Source organism: Acartia tonsa, chromosome 13 (genome assembly GCF_053477335.1).
Source record: "Acartia tonsa isolate MP-2025a chromosome 13, ASM5347733v1, whole genome shotgun sequence".
NCBI classification, from domain to species: Eukaryota; Metazoa; Arthropoda; class Copepoda; order Calanoida; family Acartiidae; genus Acartia; species Acartia tonsa.
The window spans coordinates 26,543,680-26,562,590 of NC_137272.1; the positions used below are offsets into that span (position 1 = coordinate 26,543,680).

An 18,911-nucleotide genomic window follows, 5' to 3' on the forward strand; every position below is an offset into this window, starting at 1 on the left:
GAAAGCTGTCTATAATAAATAACTTTTTATTACCTTTCCATTTATCCACGATTTTTCTGGAATATGTACAAACACATTTTTTTCCACAATTTTAGTAGTTGAATTATTTTTTGTTAAATTTTGTTATGTTATTTTCACCATCATTCTCTCTCATCTCGTTGCCAGGCAAAATCAAATCACAGTTACTACTAGAGGCCTCTAGGGGCAACTGAGGAAGTCGACCATCTTTCACTTTAAATTTTAGTTTTAAGAAGAAACAGTAAAGATAAATAGTGAAATTTAAATTATTAGATTAACTCCAGTTTTTTAGCCCCGAGGAGGGCCCTAGGGACTAATTTTATGATTATTTAGTTATTATTAGAAAATCTTTTCCAGTGTGGCTTCAAAACCGATTAATATCCGCTGGATTAGAACCGGTCCTCTGAAAAATCATGAATAGCATCGTATTACAGACATAGCGATTAAAAAGGAATTAAAGAAAGCTATAAAAAACTTTGACTTTTTTATAATCGGAGAAGAAAAAATTTTTTTTTACCCCTCTAGAAATAATAGGCTCTGAGATAATACATAATGTGATTGTATTTTTTTCAAATAGTGTTGTTATTATTAAAAACAGGTTAGTAATCTTTGTAAAGCAATAATCTACTCTAAAATTGATTATGCAGTTGTTAAAAAATCTCATAAAAAAAACTTTAAAAGCAGTAGTGAATTAAATTTCATGTTTTTAAGTCCATATGTTTTGCCAGCGGCTCTTGCACTTCAGGGAAGGGGAGTCGATCCTCAACTTTACCTTTTTGGATTTACACAGTAAAGGTGAAAAAATTAGGGGTAGGGGGGGGGGGTAAATATTTTTTACAGGGACGATTTTTCTTAGGAGGGTGGAGGTAACTTCCCCCAAAATAGTTATAAACCTTGCCTGGACCAAAGAATAGCTTCACCTATAAAGGAGAACCATATCGGTCCAGCGGTTAGCAAGATTCTTTGGTACAAACACACAGACAGACATCCTGTTACTTTTACATAAGGAAACCACCAGCTACTTAGGGATTGGATACAATCCATTGTTGGTAAAATTTTCCTAAAATAGATTATAACAAAAAAAACGACAGAACGTTCATGTTTTGTCCAAATATCGTTATAATTGTCATACGAAATTTTACAGTTATTCTGTTTTATTTAGTAGTAAGCTTTTTGGTCTGTAGCGAAGGATCTTGCTAACCGCTGAAACGATATGGTTCTCCTTTATAGTGAAGCTTCTTATAGGTCCAGGGAAGGTTTTATTTTATCCTAGAAAAAATGTACACCCCCCCCCCAAAAAAAAAAAAAAAATAACCAAGCTTTTTTTCCTTTTTAAACCTAAACATGAAAGTGAAGGATCTACTATTCCAACTCCCCATTACCTAAGGTCTAAGAGGCCTCTAGTGGCGTAGCCGCTAGTGTGTAGATATTTCAGAATTATTATGCTAATTACAACGATGCGCGAAAATTAACCTATATGTTCAGTTCCATTTGTACCATATCCATTATAATGAATTTATTTACTCTGTTTTAGTTGAATTCATTTTTCCATTGACGTCAAAATTCAAACACTGTAAAAAATCATTTACATATATTATTTTTTCTTACATTTCTAGCAGTCACGCTACTCTATAATTACAATAAGCATGTCACTCTAAAAGTATGTACGATCGACTATTTTACCGTGACAATATTCTTGATGCACGTTACATTTTTTATATTGCATATTTTGAATAATTCTATCTCCTTATTTCCTTGCTTAAACTTTATACATTTTTCTTTCTTTAAACTCTTACAATTTAAAGTTTAATTCATTTAAATTAAGTAAGACCATTTCTCGTATTTATTCAAAACCGATTAATATCCGGTGGATTAAAACCAGTTCTCATCCATACTGAAAAAAATATGTATAGCATCGTATTATATTCAGTTTTCTACTGATATAAATCTCATAAATGTACATTTTAATCCCGCGGAAAGCTCAATTATATAGTTATTTTATACCCATTTTCAAATAAATATCACAGCTGACTAAATATTTTTAAACAGTGTGGAAACTTATAAAATTAAAATTCAATTATACTGACATATTTAATTGAAATTTTTCAATGGGAGAAAGAATTCAATAAAAATTTTAATTCAACATAACCGTTCTCTAGGAGCAAAACTTCTCAATAAGCGCTTCTTTTTCTGTGTGCGTTTGTAATAGTTATTTATCTTATTATAGACAGCTTTCTGGGGATAGTAAACTAAAACCAGTTTTGTTAGACCCGAGGGGCCTAAGGCTCGTGCAAACAAAACTAGTATTAATTTTATGATTTTTATTTTAATATGCGTACAAAATGCTATGCATGTAATTCAGTATGGCTGGGAACCGGTTTAAATCCAGCGGGTATTCATCGGTTTGGAAGCCATACTGGGAAAGATTTTCAACTAATGATGAAATTAATCAAAAAATTAGTCATTTTTTTATAGGCACTATAAGCTGCTTCAGTATGGCCGCATACGTTCTTCCTTGTTTGTAAAGAATTCCAATCTACTTAAATTTAAATTTCTTTTTTTTAAATTTTAATTTTTCAGAATTTTAAAATTGTGAAATTCTTATATTATTACAATCTCTCTAGCATCTCTCTAGCAAAAGGATATGAAAAATATTCTAAGGCCATTATATATGAAATAAAATTATGACAAATTCTTATCTATTGAACACAGTAATAGTGTCTGACTGATTATGACGTAACAAAAAAAATTAGCCAATGAGTGGCCGTTATTGACTAATGGTAAAATTTATAGTGGCCTCTCATTGGCTAATTTTTTTTGTTACGTCATAATCGGTCAGACACTATTACTGTGTTCTTATCTATTTTCCTCAATGTTTAACAGGACTCAGCAGCCGCAGCCAACAGAAAGTTCCAAACCGCAGCCAGGAACCCCCTGCTGATAAATTCTATTAATCAGCATTTAAGATGCTCTTTCTTTATAATTATGGCCTCCTTTTCACCTTAATCCAACAAAACTAGACTTCTCCTAGTCTCCTAGTCTCCTAGGATGCCTACAGACCACACAACTACTGAAATATGAATATTTGTGTATAGGAAGTGCTTAGTATGGCAAGGATCCATACAGACCACCCAACCACTGAAATATAAATATTTGTGTATAGGAAGTGCTGAGTATGGCAATGATCTCTACAGACCACCCAACCACTGAAATATAAATATTTGTGTATAGGAAGTGCTGAGTATGGCAATGATCTCTACAGACCACCCAACCTCTGAAATATAAATATTTGTGTATAGGAAGTGCTGAGTATGGCAATGATCTCTACAGACCACCCAACCTCTGAAATATAAATATTTGTGTATAGGAAGTGCTCAGTATGGCAAGGATCCATACAGACCACACAGCCACTAAAATATAAATATTTGTGTATAGGAAGTGCTCAGTATGGCAAGGATCACTACAGACCACACAACCTCTGAAATATAAATATTTGTGTATAGGAAGTGCTGAGTATGGCAAGGATCTCTACGGACCACCCAACCTCTGAAATATAAATATTTGTGTATAGGAAGTGCTCAGTATGGCAAGAATCCATACAGACCACACAACTACTGAAATATAAATATTTGTGTATAGGAAGTGCTGAGTATGGCAAGGATCCCTACAGACCACCCAACCACTGAAATATAAATATTTGTGTATAGGAAGTGCTCAGTATGACAAGGATCCATACAGACCACCCAACCCCTCAAATGTAAAAGGAATTCCACCAGGTAAGCTTTCACTAGTGAAGTTACGTTATAAGTTTTTGTGTCTGTTGGTCTGTAGCATATCTACACTATTAGCATAATTTTGTACCTTTAACCTTGCAATAGAAGTAACATCTTATTGCTTTATTAATTTACTAACGGCTTGCCCCTAGAGGCCTCAATTGCATTTTTGGTTGAGAATGGAAATCTACCCCCACCCACCCTCCCCCAAAGTAGTTATTAACCTTACCAGAACTTATCAGACGCTTCGCTGTAAAGATAACCATATTGGTCCAGCGGTTAGCGAGTTCCTTCAGTGCAAACATGCACAAAGAAGAGAGATAGACATCCTGTTACTTTTGAATAAGGATTAACTGAGTGTTTAAAAAATAAACCACTTAAATATTTTAGCAATTATAACACATTATTTTGTTAGACTATATGCATTTTAATTATGGACAGACTTACATACTCATATTATATGTACAGTAACTTCTCTTCTTGAGTAATTATCATTAACCTATAACCACATTGGATAATTATAGAGTAGCAATGCTCATTTTTTTCTTTTTAGCAACATCAGATGACATAGAAACATTGTTAAGTGGACTTGATTTAGATGGACAAGGTGAAATTTATAATTAATGGCAAAACAATTTTGAATACTCATAAGCATTTGCATCTAATATTTTGATATGCAAAGAGTGTTTAATAGTGTCCCTTACTTAGTCTGTCTGTAAGTTACATTATTGATAAGTGAATAATATGATATGCCTCTAGGGCACTAGAGATAAGGGAGGGGGAGTGAGTTGACCCCTCCATTTTGGTATTTAAAAAAAAATTTCACCATCCCCTATCACTGACTCAAACAAATGCTTTTCAGCTTAAGTTAAGACAAATTAATGACCCACTGACTTTCAGAACACTCTTTAATTTCTTAAAATGTTTCTTAGACCTGTTACTCAAAATACACTTATTCTAACTTAATTCGGATAAAGTCCCTTTCGTAACATCGCACCTTATGGTATTTTTCACAATAGCTTTTCTCCTATTTATAGCTCCTGCGGGGGGCTCTAACCCTGAGGGGCCATTACCTAACCCTGTGGGTAATCACCTAACCAAATATAACCTAAGCTAACCTAAAATAACCTAAAAAAAGCCATTTTAAAAATAGGACGAATCGCCCCTTATGGGGCGATGTTACGAAAGGGACTATTCTTCTGCTGACCTAAAAAGTTACTTTAGAGGCCTATAAATAAATGTACGAATTTCATCTCTCTATCTCTACTGGCTACCTAGCGCCTGGCCTCTAAAAAATCAACAGATAACGGTAGCACGGTGGTTTTAACAATTTCTCAGCAATGTGTAGGTTTTTAACTCTTCTGCACATTTCAACTTAAACCAGCCCTAGGTACGATTCAAAGATAGCACAGCAAACTTTTGACACAACAATCTTAATCGCATTTTATAATTAAGAAATGTGCAGAACACCTAAATTAACCTTCAATCCATTCTCGTATGCATTTGAAATTTTTGTATGAAATAATGGGATCTCAAATTGGCCTTTTTTATAGGCCTGGCGCTAGGTAGCTAGTAGAGATAGATATATAAAATTTTGTACATGTATTTCTAGGCCCCTAAAGTAAATTTTTAGGTCAGCAGAAGAATTAAATTTGAAAAAGTGTATTTTGAGTAACAGGTATAATGTTTATTGTCGTTACAGGAGCAGACATGATGGAAGTTCAACCAGGAGGAGGGATCATTTTCCCCTTGACAGATTTCAAGGAAGAACAAGGTAGGAAAGTTATTTAGAAAGGGTGTGTAGGGGGATATCAATATCCACCCTAGGATTTGAATTGGGAAGGCCTGCCTTCCACCTTTTCACCCCTCTTACAAACCTCTGTAAATGCCACAGGTAACACATCTTTGAATCCTGAAATTAATTTTTCAGCAAATCTACTGGTGAATTTATTAATGAATCTATTGATAAACCTATTGATGAATCTATTGATGAAATTATTGATAAATCTATTCATGAATCTTATGATGCATCTATTAATGAATCTATTGATGAATTTATTGTTGAATCTATTGATTTTTCTATTAATAATTCTATTTATCAATCTATTGATAAATTTATTGATGAATCTATTGATTTTTCTATTAATAATTCTATTTATCAATCTATTGATGAATCTATTGATGAATTTTTTGGAGAATTTATTAATGAATCTATTGATGAATTTATTGGAGAATTTATTAATGAATCTATTGATGAATCTATTAATGAATCTATTAATATATATATTAATGAATCTATTGATTTATCTATTGATGAATCTATTGATTAATCTTTTGATTTATCTATTGATTTATCTATTGATTTATCTATTGATAAATCTATAGATGAATCTATTAATGAATCTATAAATGAATCTATTGATGAATCTATTGATGAATCTAATGATGAATATATTGATGAATCTATTGATGAATCTTTTGATAAATTTATTAATAAATTCATTGATGAATCTAAAATTTTGAATTTATCAATAAATCCATTGAAAATCTATTCAAAAGGCTATCAATTAATATTTCAATAGATTTATCAATATAAGATATAACCATCAATAAGTATATATCCACAAATCTATTTAAATAAATTCATTTTTGAAAAAATTTGGTAATCCAACGTTATATTCATCTGTATAAAATCAAATATATATGTTCCTTTTTATCTATCAATTTCTAAAATTTCCATTTAAAAATTTTTTCCCAGCTGTTTAAAAGTTCTTTTAAATTTAGTTTTAAAAAGTATGTTATTATACACATCCTTGTATTTAATAAGTATAATACTCAATTAATTGGTGTAATTAAATGTACATTAACTTAATATCCTTTGAGATTTACCCTTTCTTCACTTTATGAATTGTTTATCTCATCTTAATTAAGAAATGAAAGGTTATAGAGATCAATACTAAACAATTATAGTATTGAAACTATCAGGCCTAGTTATTCTAACAATCAATTCTACAAAAAATCACGAAACCTTTGAAAGTAAGGTGGGGGTATATCTTGTTTTTTTTTCTTCATGCAACTGAAGAGGGGTGGGTAAGAAGGGGAGGAAAAGGGGAAGTTGGTTGTGGGGAAATTTTCCTTCAGAAATGTTTGTCTGAATATCTTTCCCTGGAAACTATACTTTATTACTTTTGTCAATTGTCTCATATGCAAATATAATTACATGGATGTTGTACAATATTTTCGCCTACTATAATAAGATTGATCTCTAGCTGTCTAATATAACGATAACCCCCATCCTCTTTTCTCCTAGTGGGGAAAAGTACTACATATAAATGAGGTCTAAAGTAGCAACCTAAATTGTTTGTAAAATTTCCCCAGTCATAATATCCACGTATATCATATATCCATTGATATGCATTAGTCTGATGTCTATAACACTAATAAGTCAAGATAATCAGCAGGGGATAACATGATTTTGATAACTAAGTTCAGATACCATAAACTTTTAATAGTTATATATATATATATCCGCGCATCGTATTATAGACAGCTTTCCGTCGATATTTAAATAAAAAAATATAGGATTAAAACTGGTACAAATATTTTATTTTTGATTTTAATAATTGTGGAAAATTATCTGTAACATGATGCTATACCTGATTTTTCAGTATGGTTAATAACCGGTTCTAATCTAGCGGATATTAATCGGTTTTGAAGCCATACTGGAGAAGTATTATTGTACTTTTAATCTTTAGGTGATGAAATAATATTTGGCAGCCCTGTAGAAGTAGAGGGTGGCAACCATGACAGCACTGGCGGCTATTTTCATGCTGAAGAATTTGGACCTGGCGACGAAGTACAGGTAAGGTGATATGAATATATAAGTTTTTTTTGTCAATTTAGGTTGCTAATATAGTTCTTAGCTATTAATCAATGCGTTACTCCAAGGTTAGGGGTGGGAATAGGGATATCGTTGTATTAGCCAACTGAAATAATCATTTTATTAGAGTAAGCAAAAATCTGGTGCAATATAGTAATTCTATTGGTGAGATGCACGATTTTCTTTAATCAATAATTTACTTGATGCTAATAATGCTATTGGTTGTAAACTACAATTTTACAGTACATTACAAAGGACAAAAATAAAATGAAATTAGAAAAAAAACATTATATTTGATCAAAAATGAAGTCTCTCTGTCTGTCATTTAAGATCTTGCTGACTGTTGAAAAAAATTTTCTTCTTTTTTTCAGCAAAGCCTAATAAGTCACTAGGGGTGACTTTTCTTTGGGTAGCTATAGACCTTCTTTGGACCTTTATAATAGTTAAAATATAATAAAAATCAATTATAAAGTTTCCTTTTAATGAAAATTTTACTATCATAATATTAATATTACTTTCCTCAATAATAATATTATATAATTTCTTAGTTGTATAGCTACTTAATAATTGACTAACTATTCCTTTAACGCTAATTCACTTTAATAGCGGCTACGCCTTTAGATCTCTCTATTGCAAGTCTATGGAATTAATCAGGGAGTAAGGGAGGGGACAATGGATCGAATATTCAATCTTTAGGAGTCTCAGACTTTGGGTACTGGCTTAAAGGGAATGTGCAAGAATTTAGCAGTTTCTGACTGAGTTTGGGTACTTGCGCAAGAAATGCCGCTACTCACTGTGTTAGTTTTGTATATATATAGTTTTGCAGACAGAGAGTAGTTTAAATATCTTCCCTCCCATACTCTATTTCACTCCCTTCTCCCCCACCTCCTTTTTTAAAGCAGACGAGAAAGGGAAATGGAGAAGGGAGGTGGAGAAATAAACAGGATAAAAAGGGGCAGGAAAGCGTGTGGGTCATATTCTTGCCCAACCAGCTAGCAGTTACCCTACACGCCTGCCTGCCCCTTTTTTCCGTGTTCACATCACTTGCCCCCAAATCTATTTTCTCTTTCCAGGGAGATTTTTCTAGTAATTAATTACAGAATGGTTATGTCAGTCTGTAATACTGGTCATCTAATTTTCAAATGATTGCTTTTTTCTTGGAACTTTTTTCTTAGTTTATGGTTTTCTAGATTTAATTAACAATCACTTTACAATTTCCTCCAAATTTTCTGGATTACTCTGGATTTCATGACCTTTCTTCAAAAACTCTTAAATTGAATTAATTGCCCATTGTCCCCTTCCTTACTCCCTGGGAATTAATGGTCATTTTTCAGAAGTTATTAAAGACAGTGTATATGTTACTTCGTGTTCAGTATACTAATAGCCTAATAGACATCTTTGTTTATGACAATTTTTAATTATTTTTATACTAGTGTGAGTTTTTAAATTTGTGGATGTTGTCATCCTTGTTAACCTATAATTAACAAAGGCTTCTTTTATCTGTATTCAAATAGTAATTATATGGTCTTTTCTTCAAACTTTTCTTTTTTAATTTTACTATGATACATTTCTAGTTAATAAGAACTCAGTTTTTAAAAGTAAAGCTTTTAAAATTAGGGTGGGTTCGTCCGTTCATACGAATGTTTGAATTGTCATAAATTTTTATACTTGATGATTCCTGTAACAGATAGGTACGATTAGAAAAGCGTAGAAACCCTCCCACAATTTTTTGAGATAATTTTAAAATAAGTTAGGGGGCAGGGCAGTTTGTTTGCTCATTATTTTAGGTCAGGTTGGGCAGAGTTATATTAGGTAGCACCACAGGGTTGGGGAAATACAGGCATAGGGCTTGCAAGTTGTGGCACCGCAGGGGTTAGTTATAGGTAAAAAGTAAACTAACCCCCCACTTATTTTCAATCTACTTTAAAATGATGTAAAACGTAACACGACTCTCCTTGTTTATTTTATAAATCAAATTAGGTTTGACGTAGATATTTTTTTGAAAAAGTCAGTAACATGATAATTAAAATTAAGAAGAAACAAGGATGATAACATTACAAAAAAGTTTTGTTAAAAAGTCCCAACCATATGCAGTTAATCAAAATTCTGACATACAATGCCTTGGGGCAATATTTTTTATATTTATACATACCCCTTTCCTAGAGAGTACCTCCCGTCAAAAAAAAACTTCCGAAGATAAAATTATATTAAAATTGGTCTCTGAGTTTGAACAGAATAAAGATGAAGAACTTTCAACAGGACAAACTGAAACAAACTGACAGTCACAGAAATGTAAATTGAAGAATGACCGGCTGAAAGGGGTGTTTGAAAGAGAGGCTTCGCTAAAAATGAAATCACAAGATACGCGATGGTGGATTTCTTTGTGTGTGATTAGATTACTAAAATTATTTTCTAAAAACTAATTATTGAATAAAACGAATTAAGTTCTGTTTTTCCATCCTTTTTACTGTAGTAGCTGGATGTATGTATCTGCACCAATTATCATAAACGACTGGATCGATGAGTCCACAATTTGCAGAAAAGTTTTTCATTGGTCCTAGGTCGGTTTTTGGCTATTTACTTTGGGCAAGTCAATAGTAAAAGCCATTATAAAGAATTTCTTCTTTTCAAAATAGCTTAAAACTATACTTCAGGATTTATAGGTATATTTCTTGTTCAAGCACTATCTATAAAGCCCAGCGGTTAGCAAGATTTTAACAAACATACAGACGTATAGACAGACGGACAGGCAGACATCGTTCAACTTGGTCTAACAGACAATCCTATTGTAAGTACTTTCTTTTGTCTAAAGCTAAAGATCTCTAATATTGCTACTCTGAATACGATGTACTTTTTAGGGAGGCTTTAGGCTATATAACTGACCTCTTTCACCCTCATCTAGAAGGCTAGGGACGAAGCAACTAGTTTAATAATGAATTACAAAATTTCTCTAGGAGGTTGAGTTTTACAGTGAGATAGGACAACCAGAAGTAGAACCTGGAAGCCTGACACAACCTGGAAGCCTGGTACAATCTGAAAACTCCAGAAGCCAAGAACCACATGCAGGTAAGCCTGATCCAAGTGATCTAGCAAAGATTTTCTTCAAAGTGCATACTGAACACAGAACCCCTCCACCTTATTTATGAAATAACCGCTGCGAGGGTCTCTAACATATCGGGGTTGCCCTATCCTCAATATTACCTAACCTAACTTAGCCTAAGGACACATTTAACACCAAAAAACTGCCTATTCCTTATCTTTAAAAAATGAAAGAGTGGGGCTATGGAAGAATCCTGTGCTTGAGGAAACCAGCGGCAATGCATTAGTTTTGTAAATAATCTAAATTATTTTTCTTTTCTTTTACAGTTGACTTTAAAACAATGAAACTTAAAAACATTGTGCCGGTGTAGTTTATCTACCATAGACCTATCTCTGTCCTGCTGCTACATCTGGCAGTTGACATTAATAAATGTAAGAAGATACTTCGGTCATAAGCTTTACCCGGTAACAGGCCTTTGAGCTAATAATTTTAGAAGATGCTCATCCTACCACTTGCACTGTCTGTTTTTACTCAAATTGTGGTCGTGAAATATATATATTCATTGACAAAGTTTAAAAATTGAAAGAAAGCTTTTTGCAATTTTAAAAGGCGCCGCTTTTCTATAATTAGGGTCGGTCCGTCCGTAACGATTAGCTTTTTTCGTGGAACGGTTAGATCTTTTCGTTGATTTATACATGTTAGAATTGTCCTATTGATTTCAAACTTTGCATGATTATTTCTATGTATAATAGTTGGGTACGATTTAGAAAGGTTAGCAACTCTATAATCGTTACTAGAATGTTTGTATGTCCATTTTAAACATGTTGATTTTTAACTTTTTAAACAACAAATTTTTATGCGATATTTTAATCCGATTCATCTCATTTCACGAATATTGATTCCTAGAACAACAAAGTACAAAGTTAAAAGCGAAGCCTCTCTATAATCAAGTAATACAAATGTAAGTATGTCTTTAAACATTATCCTGTATTAAAGGAGTTTTTCAACAAATGTACTATAATTTTGTTTCGAGTTTTATACATTTACATTCAAATTATTCAGTTCTGACACTCTGCAAGTGTTAATGTTCGTTTGTCCTACCGTTTCAGAGCTTCGCTTTTAAGGATGTTGTCATCCTTGTTTTATTTAGGAATGAATACGATGATTGAAGGTATTGAGGAATATTTACCAGTTCACCAAGAAAATACTGAAAATAATTCTAAACCAGGTGAATTCTCAACTTAAAAGAATTCTTCTAAATTGTAACACTTGTAACACTTATGCCTAGCAAGCATAAACCTCCCCTTACCTTATTACTAACAGATAAAAATTAGGAGGTAGGGGCTTGGTGGTTATTTTTTCCTTTCTATAAACCCCTGCTGAAAGCTGTAACCCTGAGGGTGGGCACTAATACCACCCCTCCCTTATTTTTATTTTTATTTTTTTGGGGGGGGGGGAGGGAAGGAGTTTTTCGTTTGTTTGCTTAGTACTCGAGGTCTTCTAGGTTAGGGTCTCCCGAAAGGGTAAGTCATGGGAAAACGAACTACCCTCCCCCCTATTTTCAATTTATTAAAAAAAAGGGGCTATCCATGCTCAACCGGCACTTTGTGTGAAAACTCTATTTTATTTTAGAATCAGAGTATGTAGAAGAAGAACAAGAGGAAATAATTATTCAAGAACACCCACAAGAACAAGAACATGCACAGGAGAATAGACATAATCTAAATTTTTAAATCTTTACCATATCAATTTGCGGATACCTTGAAGTTGTTACCGGCTCAAATGTAGACCTTTTAGTGAAAACTAGACCTCTCTACAATGAGAATTGATCTCGAAATTTCAATCTTAAGCTTTTAATCAAAAACTTCATATTTTTATGATTTTAACAAGAAATAATTAAAGAACTGCCAACCTAAAATAATGTAACAAAAGTTCAAATATGAAGCAATTATAAAAAGTAGGCAGAACCGCCATTCCTGCCGAATAATTCCGAAAAACGTCTAAAAACATTGTTTTATCTAAATTGATAATTTGTGTAAGAAATTGAACTAAAACAGTAGCTATTAGTCTTATGAGAAGAGAAATGATGAAAAACTTAAAAAAATATACATTTTAAAGACATAAAATAGGAAAAAGTGTTTTAAATAAATTTCATGGCTCAACAGACATTGTCGCCAATAAAGAGACAATTTATTTAAATAAAAAATTAAATGAAGGTAAAAAATATGTAATATATTTATTCTCATATTTAACTTTAAAAAAAAGCATACTAATAAAAAAATCATTATTGCAAAAAATAATTTGATTGTTTTTTTATTAAACCAGGAATAAAGAGTAAGACTTATCTTAAATTATTTTTCTTCAATGATTTTGCAGTATGAATTAGCTTTCCCAAATTATTGTAATTGTACATAAATAGATTTTTATACTTTGTTTCTTCATGTGTTTATTCCTGGTGATTTTAATATTTTATTTCAATGTTTGTAAACAAACAGACAGAAAATTTGATGTTTTGATTTATATCTGGTGTAAGGCTATATTAATTGGGGAAGAAAGAATGAAAATAAAAATGCATTTGACGAGATAGCGATAGATTTTTTCTTAAAATCAATTATAGGGCTAAAATCTACAAACAATACACAACCTATTTTTACATTCCGCAAATTGAAAAGCGATTTAGACCTTCATTAGGGCCACACTACTGTGGAATAACAATTCGGACATGATTTTGGTAGAAATGTGTTCAGCTTTTGGAACGACAATTTTTTCATTACGTTCGCATAGTAAGTCTTCAATAACATAAAAGACAAAATATACTTCCACCTTACTTTAAAAAGTTTCGTGATTTTTTTTGTAGAATTGATTGTTAGAATAGCTACCCCTGGTATTACTTAAATGGATCGTTTATGTTTATCTGCTAGAATTTTTTTTTAAGTTTGTCTGATTATGGGGCCAGTTTGACCATCAAGATTTACTATGTCTATTGACAGGAGGAACCAGTCCTAGAACAAGAACAACACGTACAAGATAAAGAACAACACGTCCAAGAACAAGAGCAGCAAGAACAGACACAGCCAAAGCAGCCACAATACCAAAATAAACCTCAACAGCCGACAAAGATAATCTAAATATTTATAGATTTTGTCAATTTTAAAAAAGTAGATTGAGAGAGTAAGAGAGAGAGAGAGAGAGAGTAAGAGAGAAAGAGAGAGAGAGAGAGAGAGAAAGAGGAGGGGAGGGGGAGATAGAAAATGATAAATTAGTTTATCGATTAGAAAAAATGATAAAGGAATAGACTGAAAAGGTAAAAGCATCATAAAAGTTAGGGGGTGGGGGTTCCTACCACTCAATATAGCTTAAAACCAACACAGTACACAAAAGTACATACAACCTTGTCAGATAACGAGATTCAGACGGACAAATAGACATCACATTACTATATATTATATAGATATAATGATTATTTTTAAACTGATTATAAGAGTCAGATAAAGTAGAAATGGCCGCGACAAATAAATCTGACAAACAACAAGAACCAACACAATACAAAGCAGGTAGAAAAAAGATTGAACAAGGTCAATTTAGTCCATAAATAGCTAAGCATTGATGAAAAATTAAATGAAAAAAGAACAGTAAACTATCTTTTAAAAAAGAATAAAAAGTATAAGTAGGTAAAACTAGAAAATCACGAAACCTTTAAAACAATAAGGTACCTTTGCGTTATGACATACAGACAGACATACCATAGTTATTGAGAAGTTGCGCTACTAATGGGATAACTAATGAATAATAAGACATATTTAGTGATTTATTGATAAAACATGTAAAAAATAAAAAGACTTTCAACTAATTAACTCAATACATAAAAATATTTCTGATTTACAATACTTAACTATTGTTTTTATGAAAAATATATTATTATTTTTTGATTGCTGCGCTACTAATAAACATAACTATCCTTGATCTTTAATAATCTCGACAAATTGTAATTAATCCGATAATTTTCTTCTCATTAATTTCTGTCGTTCTTTCTTTCTAGGCTTGGAAAAATATTCTGTAAACAAGGATGACAACATTCATAAATGCGAAGCTTTTAAATGGAAGACAAACAAAAATAAATACTTGTTGAGTGTCAGAACTGAATAAGCAGAATATGAATGTATAAGTATAAACAAAATTGTAAGTAAATTTGACAGACCGACGAACTAAGAAAATAACAACTATAGGAAATTTTCACAAAAGAATTATATCTTAAATAGCAGCTGAGAAAATACTTTTTAATAGATTTACGTACGGACGGAAAGACAAAATTAATTTTAGAGTACCTTCACTTTAGAAAAGTATAAACTATTTTACGCAAAAGTATAATGAGCGTTCTATCAAAAGTCAAACGCTTTGCAAAGATCAAAATAACAATAAATATATTTCAGAAAGCAAAGATACCACAGAAGATGAAATTAGTACAGCTCAAAAAGATGTAAGTTTTGCTTTGTTAATTACTAGTTGCTTCGTTCCAAATAAAACGCAAGTTTACATAGATATTTCTTGAATTTTCTACGTATTTCAATTTTAAGATTGATTTGATTCATCAATTTCCGCAATTAATTTTCTGACATTTATAAGAATTAAATGCATTTTATTACTGTAATATACTGCACTGTATCTTATTTTTTGCAAATTATCTCAATTGAATATTAATTTTAAACAAAGACGATTACGTCCAAAAGTAGCATCCTTTTAGTAAACACCTACAACAAGGCAATTTAATATTCTGTTATAAAAGTTGAAACTTTCTTGAAAATTCTTGTTTGATTGTCAAAACATAACTCTAATTAGAACAAGGATGACGATATCCATAAAAGCGAAGCTCTGAAACGGTAGAACAAACGAACATTTAAACTTGTAGTGTGTCAGAACTGAAAAATCAGAACGTAATTATAATTGTCGAATCAAAATTTTAATTAAATTTGTTGAAAAACAGCTTAAATACAGGATAATGTTTTAGGACATACTTACGTTTTTAGGACTTGATTAAAGAGATGCTTCGCTTATAACATTGTACTTTGTTGTCCTAGGAATCAGTATTCCAAAAATCAAATTAATCGGATGATTTTATCACATACAAATTTGTTGTTAAAAAAGTTAAAAATCAACATTTTTAAAATGGACGTACGGAATTCTGGTAATGATTATAGAGTTGCTACGCTTTCTAAATCGTACCTAACTACTACAGGAATCACCATGCAAAGTTTGAAATCGATAGGACAATTCTAACATGCCTAAATCAACGAAAAAAGCTATCCTTTACAGACGGACGGACGGACCGACCCTAATAATAGAAAAGCTTAGCTTTTAATAAGAATTAGGTGAATAGGATTCCGAAATTTCATTAAATAAACCTTTGGATCTGTAATTTATTTTGGCTGTTTTCAATATTTAATAAGTTATTTTGTTGCGAAGCTTCTCTATAATTCACTTGGTCTGTACATCCGTACGATAAGTGGGAAGTTTAATTATTTTCGGTTGCTGTTTAAGATTTGATTTTTTCAAAGCTATCCAATTTAAATAGATTCACTTTGTCCACTTGTCAATACGTTTTTTACTTTCGTGTGCCTCTACTTATGGATGTTGTCATCCCTTTTTTTAAGATCATCGCTACAATTGGAAGTTGTCATCCTTAGCTGGATCTTTAAATCGTTTAATGGTGCGCTGAATCGGGGCGATCCAGTTCAGCACACCTAGATATTATTAGATTTCAATCTTTAAATCAAAATGGAATGGGCGAGTCAGCGCGCCCAGTGGCGCGGCAATGGCACTCAACGAATGGATCGCTCCGATTCAGCGCACCACTAAACGATTTAAAGATCCAGCTCTTGTTTCTTTTAGAGCGAAGAAACTATGAGAAGTAAAGAAACAGAAAGTACAACACAAAACCAGGGATATAAAGACAAGTGTTAACAGGAAATCAACTGAGCTGGATCTTTAAATCATTTTAGTGGTGAGCCAGATCGGGGTGAGCCGAATTTCAGCCAATCACAGCGCGGCATTTCATAAAATGCTGTGCTCTCATTGGTGGAAAGTTGGCTTACCCCGATCTGGCTCACCACTAAAATGATTTAAAGATCCAGCTCTGTATTGCAAAAAAGTTCGGTAGGCTTTGTCACATAACCCATGTTTTTCATTTAACACTACAAACATAGGAAATTTCATTATAATCAATATACATTTAGCATTGTCTAAAGTCTGGTAAATTAGATTTCAACTTAATAATGGATAATTTTTTTGTCTCTCTAAATGTTTATTATATACCTCCTAAACCCTATTCCGGAGGGGGTAATTAAAAACCCCAATCCCCCCCCCCCCTTCTATCTCGGAAACCGTAAATGATATTAAAATAAACTAAAAAGCAAAGTTGCTCGAAATTCAAGATCAGAACACTTGAAATTAAGTTTACCACTGTGGCACCGTTATCAATCGTTAAAAAACGGCGATAATTATAGAAAATTTAAAAAGGTACAAAATTTCTTAATTATTAAGCTTAAAAGATATAAAATTTTGATTATGGTTTGTTCTGTTTTACACTTTAACTATTTGAAATACTTGTTCTACATAATCAAAACCCTTAGAAAGAAGATGAAATAATAAATGAACAAACTGAAAAAGCTGACCTACCAAAGGCTAGTGCAACTAAGTATAAAGTGGACAAAAATGAAACAGATTCTGATATAGAAAAGGTAATTTGAATTAATTGAAAATAAAATTTAAGAGTAGATTTTTTTTCTATGCCTAACCTATGCTGGGGGCCTTAAACCTGCGGGCATATACAATATACATGCATTGCCTTAACCCTCCAGGGCTACCCAATTTCCAATATAACCTAAAACTAAACTAAAGTAATAAACAAAATAAGAGAGGGAGTTTTGTGCTTAACAAGAAACTTTTTGGGAAACATTCGGTGATCTCAATTTTGCTTTTGTGTTTTGCCTTCCTGTATTTGGTAGCAAGGCAGAAGATTATTAACAATAATAATAATTACACTGTAGTTATTTTGTTTTGTTTATTTAGTGTATTTTTTTCTATCTACTATAACCATAAATAGGATGTGATAATAATTGTACTTATTATATATTTTGGTTAAAATATCAATTATAATTTAAAATAGCAAAAGTTTAAGCTATTCATTGGATTATTTAGTGACTTTACATAATGTTTATCTTGTTTAACTTAAGATGAAAGAGACAGTGCTTAATGATAAACTTGGGATGGAGCTTTTAAGTGTTGTCGAGCAAATACAGGTAAATAATTTCAAGTAGCACGATGTCTGTCTGTCTGTGTTTTAGTTTAATTTGTCTTAGCCTTACTCTAGCCTCTTGGAGCAATGAACTTGAGGGGAAGGTGCACACCCTCTTAGAAAATTAAAGCATTATCTATTTGGTCCTTTGTCGTGTTTCATGAAAACAGCCTAAAACCTTTTAAAAATAATATTACTTTATAAATTTACTACTTACTAGCATTTAGGGGTTGGTGAATGAGGTCAGAAAATAGCCCCAAACCACCCAAGGATATTTATAAAGCTACCCTAAAACGTAAAATAATTCGGACCAGCAGTTTTCAAGATATTTAGTTTCAGACAAAAAATATTACTACTTCCACGATTCGTAGATCGAACTAAAATGAAAAGCAGTTTTTAAGATCTTAACTTACACTTTCAATTTTTAGGAGATGCAGAAGGAAATAGCTGATGTTTTAAATGATTAAATAAATGTTTTTTTTTGTATTTAAAAAGTTTTTATTTATTTTCTTTAAGATGAAATATTCAATAAAATATAAATGTTTATTTTTGTGATTTAATCCTTTAGAAAACTTTTAATACTTAAATAGATGAATATGAAATTTGAAATCTTTCTTTGAGTCTTCATAATTTTTTATTCTGTTCTAAATACTAAAAAAAATATAATCCTTTTTAATATTCGATGTTTTTCTACATAAGGAAACGTATGTTCGTCCAAAATGCCGTAACAGATATCTTTCATTATAGAAGTGGCATATTAGAAAACCTCTTTTAAACTTAAGAAAATAAGATTAAAGACGTACGTCCATTGATTTTATGGCTTTGTTAACCTATTATTTCGACTTGACTTAATTTAGTTATGTTTTTAAAGTCCAATAGTCTGATTTGTTGAGTAGAGGCGTGCAGAAG

At 31.7% G+C, this 18,911-nt stretch overlaps 1 protein-coding gene across 1 annotated transcript; it reads left to right on the forward strand.

The window, feature by feature from the left end:
- Positions 1 to 578: 578 nt before the first annotated feature.
- Positions 579 to 18,548, forward strand: LOC145334965 (uncharacterized). Its single transcript, XM_080180606.1, has 15 exons — positions 579 to 616; positions 3,726 to 3,794; positions 4,345 to 4,398; positions 5,494 to 5,565; positions 7,547 to 7,653; positions 10,626 to 10,737; positions 11,862 to 11,939; positions 12,344 to 12,413; positions 13,698 to 13,830; positions 14,193 to 14,265; positions 15,142 to 15,188; positions 16,598 to 16,646; positions 17,336 to 17,445; positions 17,941 to 18,006; positions 18,431 to 18,548. Exons 4-15 carry the CDS (start codon positions 5,502 to 5,504, stop codon positions 18,467 to 18,469), a joined length of 948 nt encoding a protein of 315 aa, XP_080036732.1. The 5' UTR covers positions 579 to 616; positions 3,726 to 3,794; positions 4,345 to 4,398; positions 5,494 to 5,501; the 3' UTR covers positions 18,470 to 18,548.
- The last annotated feature ends 363 nt before the right edge of the window (positions 18,549 to 18,911 follow it).